The 20,711-nt window shown below is 42.4% G+C and overlaps 1 protein-coding gene across 1 annotated transcript in view; it reads right to left on the bottom strand.

Moving 5' to 3' along the window:
* The window catches only part of ches1 (checkpoint suppressor 1), a 69,838-nt gene that overhangs the window by 16,087 nt on the left and 33,040 nt on the right, over positions 1 to 20,711 (bottom strand). The window contains exon 3 of the mRNA XM_078274379.1: positions 9,768 to 9,919. Coding sequence (XP_078130505.1) covers positions 9,768 to 9,919 — 152 coding nt within the window. The remainder of the gene's footprint in view (positions 1 to 9,767; positions 9,920 to 20,711) is intronic.

A 20,711-nucleotide genomic window follows, 5' to 3' on the forward strand; every position in this document is an offset into this window, starting at 1 on the left:
GGTAATGACGGCATTTCTCACATAGACGGAGACATCTTCACTTATGCGCACACAGGAAGACAATAGACAGAGTTCTGTTGGTGAATCCATAATTTGAAGACAGAAGGAGAAAGATGGAGGGATGGGGGAGAAAAAGAGAGTGAGAGAGTGGCTGTAAGAGCTTTTTCCAGGTTGAGTGGTCTTTAGCTCCCCGTTAGACAACACGTCTGACTGCTCCTTTCTCTTTCTCTCTGTAGCTAGACAGGCTGTTCTCATACTCATTGTGTGTCTGACAACGTGGATCTTGGTCATGTGTACACACAAACACACAAAAGCACGCACACACAACAGACAAACAGGACAGAAAACACCTGGGGATGCTGTGAACTCTGAAAAAAGCAATCCACTCGTTTCCACTCATCAGGAGAGTTTCCTTTGTAATATGAGTCCTGTTTTATGTTCTGCTAAGCTGCTGAATGAGAGGATTTGGACGTCTGCACTTGTGATGTGGCTCTCACCTCACCAGATGCCAGGGAAAGATGGACTCTCACACACACACACACACACACACACACACACACACACACACACACACACACACACTTACTGTACATGCACATGCACACATGGCAGTACGAAAAAGCAAAAGCAGGGAACGCGAATTTCAGCCCTGAGCCACCTGCTGTTGCCATGGAGAGTTGCCACATTGCGTTGCCACGGCGATAACATATTTTTCCTGCACTAACAGCCTGTCTGTTTTCCCTACCACCCCCCCCCCCGCCCATCTCATTCTCCCCCCCCATCTCTCTCTCCCTTTTCTCACTCTCTTTCTGTCTCTCTACCCATCCCTGTGCTCTCTCTCTCTCTCTCTCTCAACAAATGGCTTCACAGTGCGACAGCACCTGCCTGCCTTATACTACATGTGTTGCCATGGCGGCATTCCCGTTGCCAAGGCAACCCTGTGCATTTAATGCGGTGGGCGAAGCGCTAAACTCGTAGCAGACGCCCGTTCTGCAACACCCCCCACCTCCCTCCATTCCAACATCTGCCCTCATCTTTTTTCTACCTTGGAGGGGAGAGGTAGGGTGGGAGAGAAAGAAAGAGAGGTAGAGATGAAGAGAGAGAGAGAGAGAGAGAGAGAGAGGGGGGAACTCCTCTGCAACTCCCTTGAGACACCCTTTCCTCCTTCCATCCATTCCATCCTCCCCTCCTCTTTCTCTCATCCAGATGCTGATGGGGTGTGAAGGAATGCACCATGGAGCTGACCTCCTACCCAGCATTCTCTCTCTCTCTATCTCTCTCTCCCTTCCACACACACAAACCCACTCTATGTAACACATGTATATGTAAGACAACTCCACATCCACCCATTTGGAAATGCATCCATAGGATACATACATTCAACCCCCCCCACTGCAGATATACAGGCAGATCCAGTCACACACGTGGACACACACGCTGAAGCTAACTGCAGGTGGGGGTCGCTGGAGCAGTGTGAGTTATTATGGTCCATGAAAAACCAAAGAGGTGTGAGCGACAAAGAGTAGAGGACAAAGAAACATCACGGCTCTCCCTCTCTTCCCTCCCTCCCTTCTCAGCTAGTCTCTCTCTCTCTCTCTCTCTATATCTATATATATTCTCATTCTCTTCATTCATCTTCCACTCCTTGAGTTGTGTAGAACTGCTTGAGACAGTCCTTGACCTTAACATAATAGACACGCTGTGCAACCATTCACCGTCATTACACTTCATAACATAATATTCTCGAGAGTGAGTGCTCTTGAACGAGATACTGTGTTATATTGATTGGACCAACTGCATGTTAAGATATGTATAAAGGAATACTCTATATTCTAACATAGGCTGTACCTTTGTTTTAGTGCATTCATTCATTTTGATATTTTTCTGACTAGATTTATTCCCTTATTCCCCTTCTAATCCAAATTTAAGACTCACTCATACTATCTCTAACTTATAATAACCCTAACCTAAACGTTCTATGTGACTTCTTTATAGTAAAATGTGTGTAAATCTTAAACGGTGTTGTGGTTAACAGAGCATTTATATTAAATGAGTTGCTAAGTTTTCATTGTTAATGAACAGAAATTATAAAAAAATAAATAAATAAATAAATAACACTTTGACAAAGCAATCCCAACTCAAGGTCCCCTTCCTAGCTTTCTTTTTTCCAGGGCTTTCAGCTGTATCCCATGATCTTCATCAGCAGATGGAGTCTTCTTGTGTTTTGCAAAATGTTTTAAAAGAAATGAAATGTGCATGTCGACAGAGCCATAGCAACTATGAACTGTGATGAAGGGGTACAGTTGAAAGCTCAGGATTTGCTTTTGTTGTTAAATGACCGTTGACGAGGTCAGGAATGAACCTTCGTGCCACTCCTCATGCGCATTTTGATCCACTGTGATCGGCGAGCTTCAGGCAATACACGTTGTTTATTGTCTGTCATAAAAAGTGTATCAGACTGACCTGTAGCTGACCTTCTGGCCACAATGGCCCTACTGTGCCAAGTTATTAACATAGAACTATAAAGGGTGATACTGATTGCCCCATTGATTTCAACTTAAATTGACCACTTTAAAGTGGATTTAAAGTGGATTTAAAGTTAGAAAAAAACTGTAAATTCATACTGCTTACATTAAGTGAAGTATTTAAAAGCTTTAAAAACCCAAGACAGGGGCACCTGGGTGACTCACCTGGCTGAGTGTGCGCCCTATGTGCAGAGGCTCAGTCCTTGCCACAGCAGGTTCAATTCTGACCTGTGGCCCTTTGCTGCATGTCACTCCCCCTCTATTTCCCATTTCAAGTCTTCAGCTGTCCTGTCAATTAAAGGCCTAAAATGCCTAAAAAATAATCTAGATAGTATTATGTGAAATACTGTTAACCTAAGATAAATGTTTTTTTATGATTGCGCCATTACATAAAATGGAATTATTACAGATTTCTCATGCATAATCATTTACACATTTTAATAATTCAGCCTGACATGCTTAATATCTTTGGAAAGTGTGGGATTATAGACCAGCAGCACTGTGTTGCGATACAAGTGGTGTTCATGTTTTAGCCCATTAGCAACAAATTGTGCGTATACTGTACAGGCTGTGCGCATGCTTTAGTCGCTGCTGGCCAATTTCGACAGCACACCATAAATTCTTCTTAGATTGATTTCCATTTGACTTTTCCAGGCAGCCGCTGATTTCCAGTAATTTAAGGATGATATAAAAAAGTCAGCTCACACAGACTTGTAATTTAATCATAGGGAACACACAGTATAGGTTTTGTCAAAGTTGTAGTAAACTGTTTTCAATAAACTGAACTGCAGTGGGATCTTTGTCAGAGAAAAAACAATCGTAAGACGTGACCTTGGGAAACTGTGATGTACATTTTTCCCTATTTTATGCAATTCATGGAGAATGTAATTGTCAGATTAATTAATTCCGAAAACAATTAGTTGAAAACAATTGTTAGTGTCAGCCCTAATGGAGACTAGAGATGTTCTGATGACGATACTGCCTAAAACGCTGGTATCGGTATCGGGAAGTACTGGAGTTTATGCACCGATCCGATACCATGTATTATAGCCCTAAAGAAAATCAACGTTAAAGTAGTTTATTTATGTTCTTTTTCCGTTATAACTGACTGTCAAACTGGAGAATAAAAGAAAGTTCTGTGGCGTTCATTGTTTGTGTTTGTTCATGTTTCACAAAGCGTTTAACCTGAGGCCTCCCCCCCCCCACACACACACACACACACACACGTACGTTTGTGGCACTATCTTTGTGGGGACCCGTCATTGACATAATGCATTCCCTCGCCCCTTACCCTAACCTTAACCATCACAACTAAATGCCTAAATGTCTTAACCCTCAAACAGCCCTTTAAAGTTGTGGGGTCCAGCATTTCGGCCCCACAAAGCTGTCGGGACCCCACAAGTATACTGGACTCCCGGTTTTTGGACCCCACGAATATAGTTAAACAAGCCCATCCACACACACACACACACACACACACACACACACACACACACACACACACACACACACACACACACACACACACAGCATGCTCTTCAGGTGCAACATCACAAGGGAGCCTCTAACTAAGAAATGGACTCTCCTCACTTACTCGCTCATTTCCCACTGTGTGTCACAATGCAAATGACCAACCTCCCCCCTCCTCCCCCCATACTCCAACCTCTCCTCACTATACCCCGCCTCCCCTTCCTCCTCATGTTCCGAATCTGGCCTCCAATTTGTTCCACTTCCCCATACCTCATTGTTCAAAATGACACTTTTACATTTTATGGTGAACCAATTATTCTGTCTTACACAGTCCGCTGGCTCTGCAAGCCAACCTGCCCGGATCAACCTGGGAGCGGGGGTGGGGTATGGTGGTGGTGGTGGGGTATGCGGAGGGAGAGAGAGTGAGAGAGACAGAGAGGGGAGAAAGACAGCAAGACGAGTAATAGTACCTCTTGCTGACATATCCATAGGGATGGTCAGAAGAGCCGGAAACCCAGAGGATGGAGGGCAGACGAGAGGTCAGGAGAGGAGAGGAGAGGGAATGTGGAGGAAACAACACAGGTGGATGCTGTGGAGAGGTGTGGGTATGGGGGGGAAGAATGAAGTGAATGTAGACAAAGGAGGATTTAATTGAATGATAAAGTGGTGAAGAGAGAGTAAAAAGGGTGGAGAGAGAGAGGGAATAAATCACAGCGGGGATAAATAAAGAAGACGGAGTACTGGGTGCCCCAACAGTTGTAATGCATGCCTGAGGATGAGCGGGAGGGTGTGTGGGACATTAAAAGAAGAGAAAAGAGAGTGAGAGGAGCGGAACGGAACGGAGGAGTGTTAGGAGCCGGAGGAAAGGCAAAACAGGGGGATGGACAGGATGTGCTAGGGAGAAGGCGAGGGAGTGAACAAGTGAACATGCGGAGAGAGAAAAAAAAAGGCGCTTTCACCTGTGATGTGCCTGAGGGGGAAGGAGATATGAGGAGGGATGGAAGTGTTGCTGCATGAAAACAGCGTGCAAAAAGATTTAAGGAAAGGATGGGGCGGGTCAGCTTTATAATGCCTGGGGCCAGGTGGGGGGGGGAGAGAGAGAGAGAGAGAGAGAGAGAGAGAGAGAGAGAGAGGACGGGTGTATATGTTTTATGTTCTATGTGCCTTACGGCTGTAACTAGCGATTATTTTTTATTATCGATCTATGTATCCATAATTTTTTCGAGTAATGGTTTAGTCTTCAAAGCAAATAAATCAGAAAATAGTAGGGGTGCACGATTCAGAAAATGTCACGATTCCATTCTCGATTCAAAAAAACATTCACAGTATGTAAATGTAATTACTTTTCCCATGTGATTGCAGTAGACGTAGAATTTAAAAGAAAAGAAACACAACAAATTAAATGTAGTTTGATATTACTTTATATGTCATACAAAAATAAAAACTTTTGCAACTAAACACTGCAAAGTGCCAAGCTTTGGCCAGCTTTCAAATACATTTCATTCAAGTATAAAATAAAACTGTTAAATAAAAAGAGCTTTTCGTTCAGAGTTGGGTGGGAGTTTAGAGCATTGAAAGAGAGCGTGATGGTTGACTGGCATGTTAGGTCTTTTAGGTTGTTGTTCGTCCACGTCTTTAATGTTAATCTCCGGGTGATGGCGTACCATGTGAGTTCTCAAGTTTGTGGGGTTTCCAAAATACTTAACTTTTGCTTTGCAAAGCCTGCATATAGCACGATTCCTGTCAAGTTCCGTCTTCCTCTCGAGGTTATAAAAGCCGAAATGTGTCCAAACTCTCGCCTTCAATGAGGATGGTGCAGGCTGAATAATTCTTTCTGTGAGGTTTGCCATTGTTTGCGCCGCCTAAACTACTTCTGCTGCACGCGTTCTTCTTTTGATTATGACAAGAGTGCCCAGGCGTCAGTGTGAATTTGACGCAGCGCCATCTATGGGAATGGCGAGCTAAACTCATTTCAGGACAATAGTATACACGCCATTACAAAACGAAATATGAATCGATTTTTGGAATTCTATGAATCGACTTTGAATCGGTAGAGCTTGAATCGTGATACGAATGTGAATCGTTGCACACCCCTAGAAAATAGTGATGAAAAGTTACTTGTTTTGTCTGAAAAACAGTTTAAAACCCAAAAGATATTTAATTTACAATGACATGTAGGACTGGATTGTGGCAATTATTTCTCCATGGGATTAAATTCCGATTGAGAGAGTCCTGTCTTTGATTCTGGAAGATTCACTTACATTAGATAAATACAGTATGAAATTTCTCAGAATTTATTCTCAGAACACAAATTCAATAAATTCCACAAGTGAACAACACTATAACATTGTGGAGCAAATTAAGCAACCAAGTATACACAAATATCCCATTTATAACAAGTAACCACAGTTACTGTGCAAATGTACATATATTCACTGAGAAAAAGCACACATGCAAAGATCTCTTATATATGTATGTATGTATTTATATTATAAGAATTGCTATTCAATTGAAACCAACTGAAATTGACTTTTGGGCTTAAATCATTGTTTATCAAACTTTTTTTGCCCACTTTTTGTTTCCCAACATTTTAGTATTCTTATTCTAAACTTCACTTTTTTCTGTGAGGCTTGTCCGCACAATTGTTCCAAGTCGGAGTCACCAAACTCTCTTCACTGCGCAAACTTGCATACTCAACGGCCCTAAATTGCCATATAATGCTGCCTTTTCCATCTGTCTCTGGAAAAGTCTCATCAAAGTCTCATTTGCAGGGATGACAACATGGTCAAACACACACACACACACACACACACACACACACACACACACACACAGCTGCTTCAACTCGCCGACTATTTCATCCATAAAACAAGGAAGCACTCTCGTATCCATTTATGACCATTGTAGGACAAGGGGAGAATTTTTCTCTGTGTTGGACAACATTTAAAGTGAATTTAAGCTTTGCTTTGCTTTGGGCTTCACAGGCTTCTTTCCCCTCATAATTCTGACTTTAAACTCACAACTCAACGTGGCCCTAATCGTCTTCCGTACAACTCACATCAGAGAAAGATAGGCATCAGACGAGCCAGCCAACAAACTTAACTAGCACTCTAGACGTCTGTCTCGGGCAGGGGAGATAGAGAAAGAAAGAGCATGGTGGTGCTGTGAATGAGAGAAACTTATTTTCTGATGGTCTCTCAGTGGTTACAATCTACAGCACAGTTAGACAGAGGCGGCGTCAGCCGATTTTGCCGGGGATTCAGCCCCAAATGTTTTGCGTGTAGCCCTGAATGTATTTAGAAAAGTTAACTGACAAATATGAAACCGGACAATAGCCTATGTAAACGTGCCTGATCGCCTGGCCATTCATACCTGACGCTTATTTCTCCGTGCCTGTCACAAAGCGATCCCTCCCCTCTCTGCTGTTCTCTCTCTCTCTCCGATAGAAAGAGACAGGATGAGTGGGGAAACTGTGTGTGTGTGTGTGTGTGTGTGTGTGTGTGTCTCTGTCCGTCCGTCGGTCTCTCTGTGTGCCTGATCGCGTGTCTCGCTGTGAGAAGTCAAGACTATGAACCTACAGTGAGACCTCGCCCGCTCAGCACGGCTAGGAGAAACCGCAAGACCGCCGCCGCGGTAGGCTACCGACTCGAAGATCCAGCAGATCAGATAAGCAAAGCCCATGATGTGTTGTCGCCATAGCGACTGCAAGCAACGGTGATTAGACTAAACTTTTCAAGCTGAAGCCAAGAAAGCGCTCTACCATTAGGCTACATTCAAGTTAAAGTGGTGTGAGAAGTGGCTCATCTTGGAAATTGCAACTATAAGAACTCAGCTCTATTAATCTTGCATTACAGTCCTTATCCTACATGTTTTGGGGATGAATCTAATGTGCTGGTGTTTCTGGTTGTTACATGCTACAAGGTGCAAAGGGGAATAAGGGAGGGAATACGTTTTGAGTATAAGGTGAAAGGAAAGGACAACATAAGTTGAAGTACTCCTCCACGACTCCTCCAAATCTCAGAGAACACAGATGGGATGAGTTATAATTTGAATGGGCACAAAGTTTTGAACATGACTAGAAATATTGCTCAAACACATCTGAAATATTACAGTCCAGGGGTTTATTAATTCTTTAAAATGAATTCATGTAGCCTATCACTGAGGTGAATAATTGTCATGTGCACATTAAAGGAGGTTAATTCCCCAACAAAAGACGCAAAAGAGGAGGGAGGAGTAAATGATAGGCTACATGTGTGCTGACTCAGATAGAATTAGAAAAGTCGATCTAAAGGAGAATAAATAGATGAAAGCAATACAGATTTCCTGAGAGCCTTACTGCTAAATATTCCATTATGTTTTTATATTTTGAATTGTCCCCTATGTTTCCCTTTACATATTTCCAGCATAAATTGATTCAGACAAAGGTAGAAATAGGTGCATACAAATTCACCTGAATGCAGGAAATGAAGTGTTTTATGTTCAACATTTTCTGGGGGAGAACCCCCAGACCCCCCCGCATCACTAGGTCGCCACACAACAAAACCCTGGCCTACGGTTTGGCAGGCCAGTTATGATTAGGCCAAATGTTGGTGCCATCCATCTTACATCTACAAACTGGAAGCTAAAATGAACATACACTGGCTATTAACAAGCTGGGCAGGCCAGTTGCTGTTTTGCATTGCATTCAAACATTTAAACGCCCCTGCAGTTAGACAAAAGCTATTTTGTGTCTATTAAGTGTTTTTTACATTAAACGGGCGGACACACTGAACTGCAGGCTGCGGAGGGTGTTACCCCTGCTGACCACCAGCAGCCCTCACCCTGTCATGTTGCTTTATACGTCAGTAGGGTTGGGTACCGAACTCTGTACTTTTTTTGGGTACTGACCAAATTACGTCGGTACTACAGAGGACCGATTCACGCTAAATCAAACTGTGCCAAATTTCGGTACTTAAGAGCGCGCGTAAGCGCAAGCTTATCTGTCCTCTTTGCATGTTGACAGAGAGCGGGGCTCCGACACACACACATGTGCGCAGAGGTGCGGGAGGAGCGAGCAAACTACGTCGTCTCTGCAGCTTGTTCAAGGGAGGGGTTTTATTTTTTGTTTTGTTTATGTTAAATAACATTTGGACATTTGGAATAATGTTACAACTGAAATAATAATAATTTTTGTCATTACAGAGGGAAAGTACCGAAAAAAGGTACAGTTGGGTACCGGAACTGAATTTCAGGTACCGATAAAAATGTGAACGTTAGCCAACCGTATACATCAGCGGACTAATTAGCCTAATCTTCACGGGGCTTCACAACAACGGGCTGAAGGAACCTTCTAGTTCAACATTTTTTAAGCCAAGGACCCCTTAGCTGAAAGAGAGACGGAGCAAAGACCCCCTACTACATATATAGTATAAAATTAAGTTGCATATAAAACTGGGCCTACAATAACATGTAAGGCTGCCTATGGGACCCCCTCGAAAAAAAAGGGGTTGGTCCTAATAAACAAAATTTGAAATATACATTTTTTATGCACAGAATACCAAGCTACTAAGCTATAATACTGTATGTTGGATTCATGTTAAGACATTTAAAATGTTGATAATAATAATAATTTGGTGGCCCTACTGCAGTAGCTCTGAGGACCCCATGTTGAAGATCTCTGTTCTAGTTCCCTCAAAATAGTTCGGGGTACTTAAAAAGATCCCAGAACCTGTGTCGTAAAAAGCAGCTTAACTCATCAATCAATCAGCCAACCAATCAGCTAATGTGTCTTACCTCTGGTGAAATGTCTGAGGCAGGGTGGGTGGGGAGGTGGAAGGCGTGGCCAGGCCGGGCGAGTAGGGATGGTACGGCGTCTTCTTCAGCGCCTGGATCAGGTTGTGCCTATACTCCGGATCTATGGACCACAGAGAGCCTTTGCCTATGCTCTGAAAGAATGAAAGATGAGAAAGAGAGACAGAGAGAGAGAGAGAGAGAGAGAGAGAGAGAGAGAGGGAGAGGGAGAGAGAGAGAGAGAGAGAGAGAGAGAGAGAGAGAGAGAGGGAGAGGGAGAGAGGGAGAGAGAGAGAGAGAGAGAGAGAGAGAGAGAGAGAGAGAGAGATTATTGGAAGTGCTACCGGGCCCCTCAAAGCACATCACAATCACAGCATGGCATACTGATGGGAGCCAACAAGTCCAAAGCCCAAACACAAGCTCAAAGTCCAGCCCCTGTGCTGAATTCTTATTTATCAAACCACCTGTAACACACAGCTATGATATCCCAAGGAAGATAAAACTCGGAGGAATAAGAATTAATACATCCCCGATCCTCTGCCTCTCCTCGGGGAAAAAAAATAAAATCTGGAGGCTTTTTTTTCCTGATTAAGACGCAGGAAAAACTTTAACTTTTTCCACTCCGGAGGCGATGATGGTGTGTATTTTTAGATCAAAGCAGCTTTCCCCCTCACCTAATGAAGCTGTCGGCTCCCAATCTGAGTGAAACCAGCCTATAGAATATAGAGAAGGGAGGGATCTCAGACGGGCCGCTATGGAAATACATTCCCTGTCTCTAGCTCTCACCGCCTTCTCCGCGCTTTCATCTGCCTTGTCATCTGAACGTGGCAAAATCTGGCGTTTGTGTACGGCAGGAGGAAGGGGGAGAGAGAGCAAAGTAAATATAAAATTAAAGCCGTCCTGCGTTGTGTTTCGGATCACTTTGTAGTGCTCTGGGATGTGATTACAGGTACAGGCTACAGGGTGGGGAGATGTCATGACATCAGAAGTATTTGCTTCTGATGTCTGCAAATACTGCGAGGAATCTATTAAGAGGGAAATGTCAGATATGCCAGAGCCGTGCGTCTGAGCATTAATTGGAGACAGATTCTCGAACCTGAGGAGCGTTTTGTATTGAAGTGGATGAGAAATATCACAAGACAAATCACTTCTCTCCAGTCGTGTCTTGCTGTGCAGTTCATTATGGTTGCATTTGCTTAAGCGATATAAGACGTATTTTTCTAGATTTCAAAAATGAAAACAGTATGTGTGTTTTTGCAGAAACAATGTCCCTGATACTCTGGATAATCACATCGGTCTACACAACAGTTTTCTTTTGGAACTACTTTCTACCTAAAAACATAGTCCCTATGAAAGATTTATAGAGGACACTATTTCTGGGAAGCCATGTTGCTGTTTTTCTGCTAAATTATTCAGTAATTCGTGGGAAATGAAAGCCAAATTACATCAATGTCAGAAAAAAAACAAAAAAAACAACTTATTTTGTTTAGCAGGAAATGTGTTTTCTAGGCTTTCCTTCAGTATTATGTTAATTATTTTGTGAACATTCCGATATTTTTTTTTGCAGGACCCTAAGAGTCAGCTGAAGAATGTGCAAAAGAGTCACAGCAAAGGTGTAAAAGTTACTTTTAAGAAACGCACTTACACACTTTGATTGATCACGTTTGTTCTGAGGAGGCACAGCCAATCAGAGACAAAGATCTACTCGACATCTCCCCGGTTGTTCATTATTTAACAAGAAATCCTTACATTTTGTCAGTTCATTTTTAGTCTGTGAAAGGCTTTAAATGCTATTATTATTTCAATTGTGTGTGAAATCGTTATTATCCCCAGGAGCATTTAACGCACGCCAGAAACAAAAATCTATATATCTCTGATATTTCATTAGGGATGAAAAGGAATGTTTGCACCCCATACCCAGAATAGGTTTATTTATTTATTTTACCAATGATTCACCTAAATATTTTCAGTTTATATGGTACCGCCGACGGCGCCTACATCATATCCGTTTCCAGCAAAATAGACGGAAAGCAGAAAACGCAGGAAATCCATGTTGTGTACTTCTTTACAAATGAAATAAATGTGATGTGCATCCTTTTTTTCCCCAATTAGTTTTTCGAAATGTCTCATGATATACAGTCTCTAGAAGTCTACCATTCAACTTTTGTTTTTCACAATACTCAATACTATCAAATCGCAGTTCTTCTAGAATCACAGTTAATGGAAATGGAATCGAATCGAAAATACAAATCAAATCGGCACCCAATGTATCGCGAAAGAATCATATCGGGACAAAAGCATATCGTCCCAGCCCTAATACAAACTGTATCATTTGTAATGAGTGACCATGCACAGCCTTCTGTGTATACCCTGCGTCTCTCAGTGTGTCTCCTGATCCCAGAATATCCAGTGAATCACCTAAAATCTATGCTACCAGTCAAGACACCATCTGACCTGGTAAGAATGCAAGAAGCTAACCAGGATGTGAGTGCACTGTTGATTTGTGTCCCCCCTGTTTGGATCTGTGCATTAGTATGTGAGCCGTGTTGAACACGGGCCATATGTGCCATGTTTTGCTATGTGTGTGTGTGTGTGTGTGTGTGTGTGTGTGAAGGAGGTGAGTGTGTGTATGGCAAGTTCCCTAGGGAGTGTGATATTACCCAGCATGGTCTGCTCCTGGGAGTGCTTCTATTACTGCCAGCAACGCCTCTCCTGGAGAGCATGATATTACACACACATACACTCGCTCCCACAGAGGTGACCCCCACTGGGCCAAATTTCCCCTCGCACCTCCAGGGCGCCAGCCTTTTGTGTGTGTGTGTGTATGTATATATATATATATATATATATATATATATATATATATATATATATATATGTGTATGTGTGTGTGTGTGTGTGTCTGTGTGCCTACTGTCTGCCCGCTTGCAAGCCGATTAAATCAATGCTCTTTACAGAATCTCTGTCTGCCCGAGCTTCTGCCAACCGGCCAGCCAATCAAAAGGCTCAATCTGTAGACCCCCCTCCCCTGGTCGGTAGGCCAATCACAGGGTACAGCTCACAGGAAGGGTCCGTCACCTGGGTTATAGCGGTCGCCTTGGCAACAGGCATCATCTGTGCTTGGAAGCGAGGAGGAGGTGAAATGGACTTTCGCAAAAAGTTGAGAAAAAGGCAGCGTGTCTCGAAATCGATTACCACAAAAAGTATTCGAGGTCAGAGATTGGCTTTAAGTTTTCAGAGGGGTTGAACTTTGATACAGTATGCCACAGATTAAATAGGACGCCCCCACAAGGGTAGCTCTGACAGCGTAAAAAGCAGGTGATAGAAGACTGGGGTCTTGACTTTCACCTGAAACTGTGTTTGTGATCTCCATTTATATTATTCCCTCTCTCCATCTTCTGATCCCATCTGGCCTCGCTCCTCTGGTATGAACACTACTTTCAGGATGATGTGTTTATTTGCGCTACATCTGTGTGCTGGAAAATAGTCACATCACTGTAGCGTTTGCGGCTAAAGAGCAGGATTACACAACAAATAATCCACGACTCGAAACGTTAACGCCTGCTTTAAGAAATATCTCATACGGTGTGAAACTGGCACTGCTTTGGACTTCAAATTGCAAGTTTAAGCAACATTACACTTAAAAGAAATGGATTTAATGATATGTATCTGTGCCACTACACCAGTTTGTGGTAGTTGTGATTAAGAAAGCAGCACCTCTGTGTTATAAAGCTGCACAATACTGAGAAAGAGACAGATATTTTCATGATGGAGAAAGCAGACATACTGTAACTTGCCCTGGACACGGCACAGTGTGAGGAAAAGACAAAAGGGGAAGAAAGAGGAGACAAAGGCGGAGAGAGAGAGAGAGAGAGAGAAAGAGAGAGAGAGAGAGCGAGAGCGAGAGAGAGAGAGAGAGAGAGAGAGAGAGAGAGAGATGATTGTGTGTTGCCAACATCTGTTTCCTGTGTTATATAAGCTGTGGGGGCTGGTATCCCTTGGAAATGGGAGATATTAAAAAGTCCTGCTGCCACTGACCCCGCTAGTAACACTATACTACTGCTACTGCATTCCTATCCGCATTATTATCTTCTTGCATTTACCTGTCACACATAAACGGTGTATCGCGATTTAAAACACACTAGGAACATTCACTTTAGACATCCGAATCCACAGAAATACATAGAAGGCAATACTTAGAAAGGATACTACATTGATCATACTATCCCACATCTATTTAGTCTGTACATTCAACCAATACACATTACACATACATTATGTACTCACGTACATAATGGGTTAAAGGAACAGTGACATTTTGGGACATACGCTTGTTCACTTTCTTGCCGGAAAGTTAGATGAGATGAGATTGATACCATACCTCTCTCATGTTTGTAGGCTAAATACCAGTTAGCTAAGCTTAGCATAAAAGGCTTAAAGCAGGGGGAAACTAGCATGGCTCTGTCCAAAAGGTAACAACATACAACTACAGGCTTCTCTAAAGCTCACAAATTAACACATTACTTGTCTCTTGTTTGTTTAATGCATACCAAAAAAAAAATGAAGCATTGCGGTTTTATGGGGGTTTAAATAATACATTAATATGTATTTGCACTTTATATTAAACAGAGAACATAAACAAACACATGGGTTAATTAGTGAACTTAATTAGTGCTTCAGATGGTTCTACTTTTAGCGGTTTTCTTGTGTTTTCAGTCTTTGGGCTAAGCTAACTAATGTCTAATGGATGTCGCTTCATATTTAATGAGAGTGGTTAAAATGGTATTCCCATTTAACTCTCAGCAACAATAAAAAAAAACAAATAAGCACATGTGCCAAAATGTTGAACTCTTCATTTAAGTCTGACCACATTCTTCTATTTTTCTTACTATCAACAAATCCCATAAAAAGACCAAACCAACACATTAATGCTACTAACAAGTGTCGCCCGTGAGCCCAGAGCCTGATAGAATTCATTCCTCTGTGCCGCAGAGCTCCATTGTTGCCCGACAACTATTAAAAACACATCGAGCCACTGTTGCGCTGATTGACATGTCGCTTTATTGCAATGAACACGGCCACTGTAGTTTACTTTTGAGTCGCTCACACGTACACCGTCATGCTGCTGTAAATACTCACTAGAGCACCAAATGTGTATTAATCCACAGCTGAAAATAGCCCAAAAAAAATGCACTACTTCCTCCTGTTCGAGAAATGTTTGCCGAGAACTAATGGTGCATGAAACTTTATATTTGTATCCTCTTTTTAAGATTTACATCTCTAGTAAGAACCAATGGGCTCTGGGCTTTTTTTCTTTTGATGTGATTTGATGATAAACAAGAAAAAAAAAAATCCTTTAAGTCTTCAATAACAGCTGTTATGCCTCCCACCACTGCAACTACAGCTTCAAATAGTTATATCACAATTAACAATGGCATCCGTATACCGTAGAGACCCATTTAAACTGTTCATATTGGCTATTATGAGAGGAGAAAGTAAATTTTGTTTTTCGACTCAGCAATGAGTTGAGATTAAAAAAAGATGCATGATGCACAAAGAGCACAGAGCTGCCACTCTCTGTGCAGAGAAACACGCAAGGCATCAGTATGAGAGGCTTTGTTGTCCAGTGCAATATGACTTAACCTATACTAACAATCTGAAGTATTATGACTGCATATAATATTATGACGGGCATCCACAGTCAGTCGGACTAAAAGCATCAACCCCGGTTGTGTTTACGCCGTATTAACCCCCTGTGTTACAAGGATCATTACTTACTTTACATATGAGGGGGATTTCTTCTGATAAAGTTGCTTGATACGGGCCATGAACGCCTGTTCTCGTTCAAGGCCGTTTGACAACAAAGAAAGCTACATGTTGGTTGGACAACAGGAATATTTTGTCATTACATAGAAAAATGGAGCGTAATGGAGGTAATATTAGAGGTAGGAATCGCCAGAGGCCCCACAATATGATATTATTCAATTCAATTTTATTTATAGTATCAAATCATAACAAGAGTTATCTCGAGACACTTTACAGATAGAGTAGGTCTAGACCACACTCTGTAATTTACAAAGACACAACAATTCCAACAATTCCCCCCCCCCCCCCAGAGCAAGCGTTATCACGATACCATATTATTAATCATTTTGCGATATTCTGCGATATCACCTTTTTTCCAACTTCAAACTATGTCCACGGAAAAAAAAAAAAGAAAGTACGTCACGCTGACGGTCACCGCTGCTGACCTCACCCGGGGGAAAAACTCAACTGCACCATCTAGTGGACTGAAAAAGCAATTGATTTTATTATACTAGTACCAAAAAGTTAAATTCTCATGTGCAATTTAAATAATAAAAGATTGGTATTTGGCGTCCGTGTATCGATGCAGTATTGCCACGAAAGATATGGCGATACTATGCTGTATGGATTGTTTCCCCCACCCCTAGGTTATATGTGGAAATTTCTTCCACAGGTGTTATGAATTGACTTTCCTTCCACAAGAACCAAACCGGTTTCCCATGTGGTTTTAATTTAAACTAAAAGTTTGCCCCAGTTTGTACTTCTCCTGTGTGTATTTATACTTTTTTAGTCGTTTGCATTGGCTATTACAATCCAGTCACAGATATAAGTCTGTGTTTTCCACAAAGAAAAGAAAAACAGGGCAATAGCCAACACTGGAAGATATTTCCAGATTCCCCAAAGACTTAAACCCGCTGGTATGAAAAATATATTCCAACCGGTTCACTGTGCATTTTAAAACTGATCTCACAATCTTCAATCTGTGACTGGAATATAATCAGAAATGCAAAAGACTCAAACGTAAAAAGAAAAACACTGATTGAGTAAAAACACAAGAGGGGCACAAACTGGACCCAGTCCAATGTAAGCGACTCCCAAAGCACATGATATGTTGTCACTTAGCAATTAATTTCAGCGAGGTCCTTTGGGTTTCTGTCCTTCTTGGGCTTGTCGTGGAGGCATAATTTTCACACCCGTGAAAGTTCTCCGCGGACGCGACCAAATAAGCGTTCTTACAGATGTTTAAATTGCTTCCCTTAGGCAACACTGAACAAATGCTATGTGACGATAAGGCTTGTCCTCATACCCATGACTCACAATGACAGAAACAATCATGATAATAATGAAAAGATCGGGGAAAAAGCCAGCTGCAATTTCCAATAGCTGATTAAAGGAATAGAGCAAGCTGTTAACACAACATTGAAATATGAACACCTTCTGAAGTTGATATGCCTAACATGTTACTGTACACATCCAGCAGTTCCGATGCAACATTTGTTAGAGTCTTTCTTTTAAGGGGAAATGTCTGGCTCAGAGGTATGTTGAGTATCGCGATAGCGGTAACTGGCGATAAATAACCAGACACTGAAGTGTACACAGTTCTGCTTTTCTGCTGTTTTCTTATTCTGCTAAAATACAACAAACTGCTTGCTGGATTTAAAACAAATGAGGGGAAATCATTTCCAACATTCTTTTATTGAACAAATTGAATTGAATATAAAAGGCAACACTAACAAAACAATGACTGTTACATTTTTAGCTCAGTAGGTAGAGCGGGCGCCCATATGTAGAGGTTTACTCCTCGACGCAGTGGGCCCGGGTTCTACTCCGACCCGCGACCCTTTGCTGCATGTCATTCCCCCCTCTCTCTCCCCTTTCATGTCTTCGGCTGTCCTGTCAACATAAATGCCCCCCCAAAAAAATTATCTTTAAAAGCGTCTTTCTCGATATGTCACAGCCTTTTGCGATATGTGTATTGCGCCAGTTAATACTGAGATGATGATTAAAAAAAATCAATATATTGTGCAGCCCTAATGTTCACCAACTAGTTTCTAACTTTCTCTGTCTGCTGTTTGGTGCTGGGCAGGAAGTGCACATTGGGTTTATCACAGCTGCTTCTCTAAAAACAAAATCTCCCTGTTGTGGCTGAAAATAGGGTTGATTAGAGCGGTGAGAGTGAACCAAAACAGTAAAGTTGCTGGCTGTAAAACCCAAAAAACAATGAGTTGAAGGATGCTAAAAAGTTCCCTAGAACTGAGGGCAAATGTGAAATCAGGTGGTACCTCTCTGTGGGATTGTCACTCTGAGTGATCCCTTTCATTTTACATACAGTAAACTGACCCATTTGTATTTCCAAAATATACATTGATGCAACTTTAAAAAAAAAAAAAAAAAAAAATTCAAAAACTTGCCTATAACCACACGCTAAGTGTTGCCACATTGTGGCTGTATATCACTAATGTTTATATTGTTTTATCACTCATGAACATCTTTGTTAAGACGCGCTTAATGTATTTGGATTTAGGGAAATGGCTAGAGGTGAAAATTACACCGATCGTAAAGCCCACCAGCACAAGCATAGAAATAAAATGGATAGAAAGGTCATTCCCATTCAAATCAACGTAGCAAAATGGTCAGAGCGGCAGCCATTTTTATGTGTATCGATGCCATGGCAACGGACTAACTTCTGTACAAAACTAGTTGGTGCAAGTCGCGGCAGTGAGGCAATACAGCAGTAGAGATCAGTGGAGTAGCAGAGTTATGACGCTTAATGAGTCAAATAATCACAAGCCTACTTCCTCATACACTGTCAGTGTCTTGGTTTAAAGGTAGCGTCTTTGTTTACTGCATGCAAGTGTTCCTCCACATGCGTACTTTAAATCAATACAATAAGAAAACCTTAAGAAGCATTGTGTGCTCCTGATCTTAGAGAAAACACAGTAAAATGATGCTCACTCTTGCAGATACATCAGTGGCAGCGACCTGCTGATAAATGAGCGTCAGAAAGACACCTCAGGCAGACAAATCTAAGCTCGCTCCGGATGCTACAGTTCAGAATGCTCCGAGTTAAAACGCAAAAGAATCAAGCACGCCTCTCATCTGAGCAGGGCCAGGTTAAGTTAGAGGTGACACAGTTAAGTGCCACCCCGAGAGACTTCATAGTGTCTTACCAAAACTGCCTGTTGTCTCTGCTGTGATTTCATAAGAGGCTTTGGGAAATATATCACTGTGTGTGTGTGTTCCTGTGTTTGTGTGTGTGTGTGTGTGTGTGTGTGTGTGTGTGTGTGTGTGTGTGTGTGTGTGTGTGTGTGTGTGCTCTGGGCTGTGCTGTTACAACACTGATCTTTAGCACTGATCCAGAAGACTGAGGGCAACAACACTTGTCATTAAAGACATGTCATTCAGCACAGTGAAGAATCCTGTTAGTAAACAAACCCATGGCAACCGTGGGACACACTCTCTCTCACGCTCTCTCCCATGTTTGCACTCACGCACGCACGCACACACACACACACACACACACACACACACACACACACACACACACACACACACACACACACACACACACAAATGGAGCAGCACGCTTATTCTAAACTAGTCCCCATCTTGTCATCTGCCTGGATATGACCCAGAAATACAGTCACTGGAACAAATAGGCCACTGTCATATTAATCTCCACCTCTGTAAATGGATGGAAATATGATTTGGTGCGTTGACAGTAAGCCATGTCTCCCTGCTTCCGCCTTTTCCCTCCCTCTCCCTGTGTGTGTGTCTACTGTACGTCTCTCCGTCTATCACTCACAACGATGACTTGACCTCCCCCTTAAGCAAAAAAAATAATAAAAATAAAAACCTTGTCTTTCTTCTTTTTCACAGCGAGCAATGAGTAAAACATAATGCAACATAATGAAGAAAAAAAAGATCTCAGACGCTGTAATTGCACGCTCAATTCAAAAAGACGTAAACAGGTGAAGGAAAAAGCAAAGCAGGGAGAAAAAAGGTGTATTCACGTGCAGATATTCTCAGTGAAAAGCTTTGAATGGAGGAGTCTGACTGAAATTACAGAGATTCTGTAATTGCAGCTTCAGATAAAGCACGGCGCTTGGCAGGTAGAGTAGGAGTCTGCAGAGATGTGCCCTCATTTCTACACCGAAACGGCGCTCATGCATGTGTCTGTGAGTCCTTTTAAGCGTTCATGCGTGCTTGAGATTGAGTGTATATGTGTGCACACTGTGTTTGTTTGTGTCAGACATGCCCTGTGTGTGTGTGTTTGGAGGTGTGTGTATGTGTGTGTGTGTGTGTGTGTGTGTGTGTGCGTGCGTGTAAGAGAGGGGAATAGGTTTGAAGGGTTAATTAGCGTGCTGTCTTAAATGGTGTGCAGTGACAGGAAGACAAGACGGGCTGTCCTTGCCAAAATCACCTCTACACATGATGCTCACACACACACACACACACACACACACACACACACACACACACACACACACACACGCCTAAGTCTGTAAAGCCAAATCAGTTTTCCCGTTGCTACAGCAACAGCATACTTTTATGTCAACTGCAACCTAGTTACTATGGAGATATGTATACAAGAGAAACTCTGTGCCGTTGTAGTCAAGGGCCAGATGACAGCATAGCGTGAGGGTGTGTGCGCGCACAAACACACACACACACGCACACACACGCACGCACGCACACACACACGCACGCACACACGCACACACACACACACACACACACACACACACACACACACACAGTTCAGGTTCACACGCTGGTCAAGGAAAGCATAAAGAGCTCCTCCGGTATAATCTCAATCAGCTAAACACGCAAAGCCAGCATTGATCCTCGCTGTTTGTCCCCCGCCCCCAACACCCTCGGGCAAGATGAAATCTAAAGTCTGCTGGCATCTGTGTTATTAAATCCTCCAGTATTAATTTAGTACTAATTGAGTGAGGGATTCATTCCCCATTTACCCCGGGTATTTAATGGAGTCAAATCTGGATAGGAAAGCCAGTATAAAAGACTGTATCGAGACTTAAATCAAAAGCGAAATGCTGGTCCCACCGGGGAAGCGCACATCGTGTGAAAGAGAACTATGAAAGCCGAGATCATCAACTATTGATAAGGCCGAATCTGGTA

Source organism: Sander vitreus, chromosome 18 (assembly GCF_031162955.1).
Source record: "Sander vitreus isolate 19-12246 chromosome 18, sanVit1, whole genome shotgun sequence".
Classification (NCBI taxonomy): Eukaryota; Metazoa; Chordata; class Actinopteri; order Perciformes; family Percidae; genus Sander; species Sander vitreus.